The following is an 8519-nucleotide window of genomic DNA, read 5'->3' as shown; positions in this document are numbered from 1 at the left end:
TAATTACTAAGTAGTTCCATTTACAATCAAACCATAAGAAAAAGAACTAGACACACTACCAATTCCAGTTCGACTTACACCTGAACAACCAACTCCGATGCCGTCCGATAAGAAAAATTCCCATAACCTCCATAACAAGTACCAGAAAAATACCTACCACTACTACTACCGAGTTTGATCTTTGTCAACACCAAAACAACACTTTTACAAGATCAAACCTTGTGCCGAAATAAAACCCCCAAAAAAAAACACTTACCATGCATTAGAAGATGTATCATGTATTACAGAGGACTAGACCTCTCCTTCAGTTCCAACAGCACCAGCAACTACAAGCATTAGGAAAATCTTTGTGAATTTTCACAAAGATGATCTGAAGACTTCAAGGAATGCAATCCTCCTAAGTCTTCCTCAAAATATTTTCCCAATACTCTTCAGATGATCACCACTGATCATCGTCATCGTCGGTGTTAAAGACCTCTTCTTCATAAGAGAAGTCTACGCCGCTATCAGTGCTGGTAGAAGCTACATGACCATAACCTCCATCCTCATCATCTTCACCATATTCTGATCCTTCATTTTCTTCTTGTTGAACCTCTGCTGCAATAGGATTGCCATCTACATCCTCCCTGGTATCTCCTCACCGTCTGAATCCACGTTCAGGGGTTCAGACATGGTACGAGCAAATATCCTGGGTTGAGCTTTCTCTGCCAAATAGAGTAGATACATTTCTGCATCATCTCTCTCCTGCCTTTGTCTCTCTCTAGGCTCTTTTTCTGGATCATTAGATCCCTCACTGCTGTTATCATCCTCATCACATTTTTCTGCTTCTCCACCTTCCTCATCACTTTCACTTTCTGTGGCACTTCTTGTCTTAATCCAACGACGTTCATATCTCTCTAGCCTTTCTCTCTTCTTCCTTGCACATCTTGTCTTAATCCAACGACGTTCATATATCTCTAGCCTTTCTCTCTTCTTCCTTGCACATCTTGGATAGAACACACAATTATTAGAGTAATGTGTTTTAGTTCACTTAATTCTAATTGGGGCCATAGCTTCTTCCAGTTCTTACGATTTTATTTTTCAACTGTACCCACATGTATTCCACTTTTTACAAAGTTAGTTTTTTACTTTAGTACCGTTATAACAATTGCAGCAAAACGTACTCCGCTTTTTAGTGGCATCGCACTCCGGTATTTTAAAGCCGTCAAAGCAGAAAACTATGCAGCAGGATAACAAGATTTGACTGAGAAAATTCTTAGCATAGAACGTGCAACATGCAAATTGAAGGATCTTTACTTTCCTATTTTACCAAATTATTTATGATATACACTTAAATATTTTGCCAAATTATTTATTAGTAAAAATATTGCCAAATTTCCATTTACCCTCTGTGTTCATCTCTCTCGTCTTAAATCATTTCATATTTATACTCTTAAATCTTCTAACCTCCCCATAGAAAACTAAACAAGTGGTTTACTTTGATCATCTGATTCATCTCCTGGATAAACCATATATTCCCCTGTTAGTTTTGCTTTGCGGAATAATCGGATCAACCGTGTAAGTAATTCTTTTCAGTACTGCTTTGTTAACTGAGATTGTAACTCTAATGGTCATAGTAGGGTAAATATTGTCTTCACATGCAACTGTATGTAGGTAGCTAACCTCTGATTACTTGTATGATTCATATATGACAACTGAACTCACATTATGATTTGTGATTACTCTTTGTGTACGTATTACTCTTTGCAATGATATTTCGTAGTTTTATTCGGACCACAATAGCATTTTCACAAGATGTTCACCAGTTTTTTCTCCGTCCAGGTATCTGAGAATTCATAATGGATCATAGAGTAATGGATAAATCTTGGATGTATACCGATAGAACCAAACCGCGTTATCAAGACGGAGTCGATGCATTTATAAAGTTTTCTACGCATACATACCAACAGGATATTACGAATGGGAAACGGAAACCATACCACAAGGGCAAAGTTAAGTTTCTATGTCCATGTGTGAAATGTCTCAACATCTACGTGCACAAGGCAAGTAAAGTTAAGTATCATTTATTTTCTTCTGGATTCATTCAAAATTATGCGGTATGGACTAAGCACGGAGAAGGACATGAGTCATCAAGGTGGACACTTCTGGATGGTAATGGCAGCGACGGTCCGCACTCTGATGAACCAACACATGCTGCAGAGACTAGAGAAATGGTTAGTGCTTTATTAGGAGACAACTTTTCAAAGGATTCTAAGAAGATGCAACGGATACTCGAAGATGCTGGGAAACCCCTATACGAAGGATGTGCCGATTTTACAAAGATATCTGCAATGTGTGAACTGTTTAACCTGAAGAGCAAGCACGAATCTTCCGACAAGTTATTTAATGAACTTATATCGCTGTTAAAATCCATGCTCCCTACAGAAAATGAGATGATGAAAAGTACATATGAAGTTAAAAAGGTGATGAGAGATTTGGGTTCAGGTTACGAAAAGATACATGTATGCATCAATGATTGCATTCTCTATAGGAAGGATTACGAGGATCACATCAAGTGTCCCACCTGTGGGGAATCAAGATGGAAAGTTGACGACACCACCCACGAGGTTTATGAAAAATTCCGGCAAAAGTCTTGTGGTATTTCCCAATTATCCCAAGACTGAAAAGGCTGTTTCAATCAAAGAGAATTGTCGAATATTTATTGTGGCACGACACCAGAAATAAATAAGAGGGTGTTTTACGTCATCCGACGGACTCACCAGCATAGAAAAATATAGATGAAAGATATCCCGTAATTCGTGATGATCCTCGAAATCCGCGGCTAGGAATTTCGGCTGACGGGTTTGACGTAAACAAAGGCATGCAAAAACAGCACAGTGTGTGGCCAATTCTGACAGTGATTTACAACCTTCCGCTAGAGTTGTGTATGAAGAGAAAGTTCACCATGCTGTCATTAATTATCGATGGGGGGCCTTGTAAGGACATTGATGTTATGTTACAACCGTTTGTCGAGGATTTCAAGGAATTGTTTGAGGGAGTCCAATGTTTTGATGCGCTGAAACAGGAGATGTTTACTCTACGTGCGGTTGTTTTATGGACAATAAATGATTACCCTGCTCTCGGTACACTGTGTGATTTCCCCTACCAGGGACGAGACGCCTGTAAGGTGTGTGGGAGAAATACTTACTATGTCAGGCTAAAACATTGTAGAAAAGAGGTTTATACCGGGCATAGAAGATACCTACCATACGATCATCCATTCAGACGTCAGAAGGGGTTCAACGAAAAAGAAGAAAATGAAAAGGCTTCGGAACTTATGACCCTGTCACAAATATACAATGAGGTAAAGATTATAAAGAATAAATGGGGAAAGGGACTGAAGAACATTGTGGTGGAATTCGTGCAGGATAACCCTGGAAGAGGTGGAAAGATGAAGAGAATCGAAAAGACCATCGACCCAAAAAAGGGGAAGGAGAAGGAGACCGAAAGGCGCTACTGGAAAAAGTTCAATATATGGTTCCGGATCCTCCCCTACTGGCGGTATCATGTTGTCCACCATTGCATATATTTCATGCACGTCGAAAAGAATGTATGCGAGAGTATCGTTGGAACATTGTTGAACAATGAATTTAAGTCGAAAGACCACCTTGCTGCTCGAATGGACCTGAAGGAGATGGGTTTTAGAGACGATTTGCAACCTCAGGAAAATGGCAAAGGGGGATATATACTAAAGGTAGCATGTCACTCATTTATCCCGGAGGAAAAGGACAAGTTATGTGCAACATTATCCGAGATAAAGGTTCCACAAGGGTATTGTTCAAACTTTTCAACACTGGTGAATCGAAAAGATCGAAAGCTTATCGGACTAAAATCGCATGATTATCACATACTAATGCAACATTTTTTGCCCATTGCGATTAAATCAATTATGCCGCATCCAACAAGATATGCTATTATCAAGTTTTGTTTCTTTTTCAGGGCAATATCTAGCAAAGAAATCAAGGTGGCAGAGCTAGAAAAATTGCAGTCGGATCTCGTTGTGAACGTTGTGCTTGATCGATAAATACTTTCCTCCATCCTTTTTCAACATCATGGTTCATTTAACTGTGCATCTTACCAGGGAAGTGAAAATTTGTGGTCTTGTATTCTTTCGATGGATGTATCCGTTTGAAAGGTGCATGAAGGTCATAAAAGGGCATGTGCGAAAAAGAAACAGACCTGGAGGAAGCATTTCTGAAGGGAACCTTGCGGAAGAGACAATTGAGGTTATTAGTGAGCACCAACAAAGCATGAATGATACAGTCGGAATTCCACCAGACAAACTCAACACATCTGACACTGGCGAATATTCTTATTCTTTCAGGGGAAAACCAATGTCAAATCCTAAGTTTCCTCGTGTTGATAAGGATCTGTTTGATAAAGCGCATTTCTATGTATTGCGGAATTCTCCTGAAGTTGCTCCTTACGTTGAGTAAGTATAACTAGATCTAACCAGATAACCTCATTTTTTATTTAGTTTTTGATTATGTGTCTGAATTTCTGTAAAGATAATAACATTAATCATTGTATTGTCCAGCCGACACCAGAATTTTTTTAAGGATAAATATCTTGGTATGAGTGATAGACAGCTAGATCAAAAACATCGTGAAGAGTTCGCCAAATGGTTACAAAAAGTGGTAAGAGTTTGCAAAAAATGTCACTCTTGCTATGTAACTTTTGCGTTGAGACGGAGGCTAATCCTTATAATGTATTTCAGGTTGACAGTGAGTGGGCAGACTCTAGGGAAAACTTCAATCAGGACTTAAGGTGGATATCAATCCCACTGAATGCACAAGTAGAGACAGACGAAGCATATCACATCAATGGATACCTGTTTCACACAAAACCTCATGATGGTTCCGTTAACCAGAATAGCGGGGTTTACGTAGAGACAACTGACACGCACATTAGACAAGCGGGTATTACCCTTAATCTGGCGGATTATTATGGTGTTTTACAAGAGATATGGGTGCTGACATATCATTCGCTGAAAGTGTCACTTTTCAGGTGTAAATGGGTTACCAAAGCAGGGGTCTCAAAAGAAAAACTTGGCTACATTTTGGTTGAGCTTGATAAGTTGGGACTCCAGGATGATCCTTTCGTTGTAGCCTCCCAAACTAAACATGTATTTTATGTGCCAGACCAGGAAAATAAAAGAAAGTCTATTGTGTTAGGTGCACCTACCCAAATCTGGAAATATGCTGGTGATGAAGTCGACGAGGAATTCAGTACGGCAGTTATTTGTCGGAATGAGTATAAATTGCCAAAGGTAGATAAACTTGACCTGCAAAGGACATCCAGGTATGATTACTATCGGGACGACATTAAGGGTAGAACTACAAGGAAACCACCAGCACCGAAAGCAGTCCCTACTTCTCAAACGACTGCATCTGAGCAACCATTTCCAAGGACTAAGCGACAAGTCAGGTGATAGAATGTAGTTTTTTGGATTTTTCTGTTAACTAGAGAATGAATGTATGGATTGTTGAAAAAAAATTGATTCTTAAATCATGGTGGGGTTTTGTATGCAGATGGGTTTTGACAATGTTGGATGAGTTTGGATTTGGCTATACTGATTATTGAATTAATATTCTGTCATGCTAGGATTAGTAGTAATAGTACTAGGCTTGCACATAGATTTTTTTTTGGAATTGGGCCTAAAATAGTCTTTGAATTAATCTTACTCCAATAGCATTTTATAATCTGAAGTGATACCCACCATCTTAAACAGCATTTTAAAAGCCCTATTGATTCATTAATTCAGTCATTCCTACCCATCTCTACTTAACAATCATTGGAATTTTAGAATCATTCACCAAGAACATTGCTTGTTTGTACATTTACAAAAACAAGAAGACAATAAGAAAAACAAGTCCAATACTACAAACATTCCTTTAAAATTTATCACCTCATTGAGCATTATATCAAGTTTTTTCAATTTCCGCATCAGCACCACAAGTTCACACAACTATCAAACCCTCAAAAGATCAAAGCTTTAAACTACCATTACAACTACCATTACATATTCTCAAAATACCTTCACCAAAAGGCCATAACCCAAACCCCTTTCATTACAAACCATTACTACAAACTTGAAACAACGACTACCCCTTTCAACTTTACAATCCAAACACAAGAAAATTCCCTGTATCTTACTACTTGCTCACAAAATCAAAATAAAAGGAAATCCAAAACCGTCCGCATCAACTTTCAAAATACAAAGAAACTTACCATCTTTCGCACCAACATCAGGAAGAGTAGAAGGAAGGAAAATTACCAGAAAAGTTGTTTTGCAAAAAACTTGTTGATCGTTTTCAGGATTTATGCAATGCCTGAAAATCTAGCCTTTCCTGGTAACTCTGATGAGCTTACTACCGTTCATCCTCATCAGTATCCAGACCCTCTTCATCATAGTCCTCGCTATCAGATGGTGCAGGAGAAGTCCCACTGGATGATGATTCATCATCACTACCCTCATCCCCTTCTTCCGTTTCTTCCTCACTTGACTCATCATCGAAATCAGCGATTCGACGGCTCACCTTCACTGCAACAGGTTCACCCTCACTCATGGTGCGAGCAAAAATCTTGGGATTGGCAAGTTCATATTCAAATCGCCTTCTCATTATGATAAGAATTCATCCTTTGCTTGTCCTCCGCAGCATCCGAATCTAGGTCACTGGTATCCACTTCCTCCACTTCATACTCATACCCTTCTGAGGCCTCGGAATCACTTTCTGTTGAACTGCCAAACTTTGGGGTCTTGGCTTGCTTCTCAGCCTTTTCCTCATCCTTACGTTCTTGCCATTATAAGAACTTGGGTATCCATGCATTGTAGAGAGCTTCAAATCTCCTTTTCTTCCGCTCTTGAACAGCCTCTTCTGCCTCTCTCTGACGAGTTTGCTCTTGAATCCGATGATCAATTTCAGACTGTGCATCTTCTCTTAACTGCTGTAATTCCTCTATGCTCAAAGAAGGGAGAATTGACTTGGCTTGTGCAAATTCAGGTGTTACTGGTGGTGCATTTAAAATATTTTCGATGAAATTGGTTGAATTCTGGGCATGATCAGCCATACTCTCAATTTAGTTTGCTAAACCTAAACCTTTCCTCTTCTGTTAAAGATCTCTCTGAAAATGGTAATCTCTCTGCTAATTAACCCCTCAAATACCCCATTGTGCCAATTCAATTCCATTTATGGCACTTAGTTAGCCGTCATGTCACTTTGTTAACTACGCCCATTCAAAGCCATCCGTGTCCCCTTCACTCTAATAACCACCATTACCCTATCAAGACCTATTTTCAACACCTAATTCCCATTAAGACTTTTACCCTCTTTCGAACTGCCATTAAGGGAGTATCTGGTGGGTCACCAAACTTTGATGTTTATCTTTGGGGTCTAATGAACTCTTTATGTTTTATGCATACTAGGAGATGGCAGCACCAGTTGGGAGGCTTCATTGCAACCTGCTAAAAATGCTCTTCCTGCTAGAACAGTCCTTCATATAATAGCGTGTCCAAAAAAGGAAAATTTTGGCCATATTACGTTTCCAAAGTAATATTAACAATAATTAAAGTAAATACTAATTAACCACTAAACTCAAAATGGATATTAAGAGAAGTATTAAGGGAGAAGGGAGAATTTCTTATTCACTTAAGAAATTGGGATACAAAATACAATAGCCTAAGGGAGTTATTTATACAAGTCTTAAGGTGTTAGCTTGTATACACCACCTAGTATTACATGTCACACTACATGTAGGATGTTATGTAGCAATAACACCTCTAGCTTGCAAACCATGCAATTCAACACCCACTAGATTTAGGTGTTAATCTCATCCAACAAAGTAGCTTATACAAGTTGCTTATACAAGATGCTTGGTGTAACAAGGTGCTTGGTGTAACTAATGGTGCTAAGTGGATAGCCACCATATCCCATGCATAATATAACATGACACACTTTGATTTGGCGTGTTTATTAAAATGTTGAGTAACTGAACCAGTTTAGTTTTTTCAAAACACCCTATAGACACGTCTAAAGATGGGCAGCTTGGTGGATTGATACGTTACCTAACTTCTTTGAGGTCATGCGTTCGAATATTGCGTTCGAAAGCTTTTTATTAAATTTTCAGAAGGATGGGCTTGTTCAGAAGGATGACAACATCTTCTTCTAGAAGTTTTAAGGTAATTGGGCTTCCACTTGCCACTTCAAGCCCGTCTTTGACGAAAATAGTTGAGGGCAGCTGCGGTTCGGTACTGGGTTTCGATTTTGGGTCACGGGTAGCCCGCTTAGAGAGTCGCTTTCCAAATAGATGCCAAGTGTCTGTTGCCGCCTCTTAACGGCCAATAAGTTGGGGTGGCGTTCAATAGGTCTTTGCATGCACTTAGTAGGCATGTGCCTCCACGATATCTCAACTAATTGATCTCGAGGATTGAAAAAGGATGGGTGAGATGTGTTAACTGTTGGTCTTCTTGTCCATAAGGC

The 8519-nt window shown here is 39.2% G+C and overlaps 1 protein-coding gene across 1 annotated transcript; it reads right to left on the bottom strand.

The window, feature by feature from the left end:
- Nucleotides 1-615: 615 nt before the first annotated feature.
- On the bottom strand, nt 616-6662 carry LOC113343715 (nucleolin-like). The gene is made up of 2 exons (XM_026587846.1): nt 6415-6662; nt 616-985 (listed from the first exon to the last, which is right to left on the bottom strand). The coding sequence occupies exons 1-2, from the start codon at nt 6660-6662 to the stop codon at nt 616-618; spliced, it is 618 nt and encodes a 205-aa protein (XP_026443631.1).
- Nucleotides 6663-8519: the final 1857 nt, after the last annotated feature.

This window comes from Papaver somniferum, unplaced genomic scaffold, assembly GCF_003573695.1.
Source record: "Papaver somniferum cultivar HN1 unplaced genomic scaffold, ASM357369v1 unplaced-scaffold_65, whole genome shotgun sequence".
Taxonomy (NCBI): domain Eukaryota; kingdom Viridiplantae; phylum Streptophyta; class Magnoliopsida; order Ranunculales; family Papaveraceae; genus Papaver; species Papaver somniferum.
The sequence above is the reverse complement of the archived record's forward strand: the minus strand, read 5'-3'. Positions and strand labels throughout refer to the sequence as shown.

Excerpts from the sequence above, each read along its gene's own strand:
- LOC113343715 (XM_026587846.1), bottom strand. The coding sequence starts at position 6,662 with ATGAGAAGGCGATTTGAATATGAACTTGCCAATCCCAAGATTTTTGCT. Across the intron at positions 986-6,414 it reads GATACTGATGAGGATGAACG|ATGTGCAAGGAAGAAGAGAG; the intron begins GTAGTAAGCTCA and ends GTTCTATCCAAG.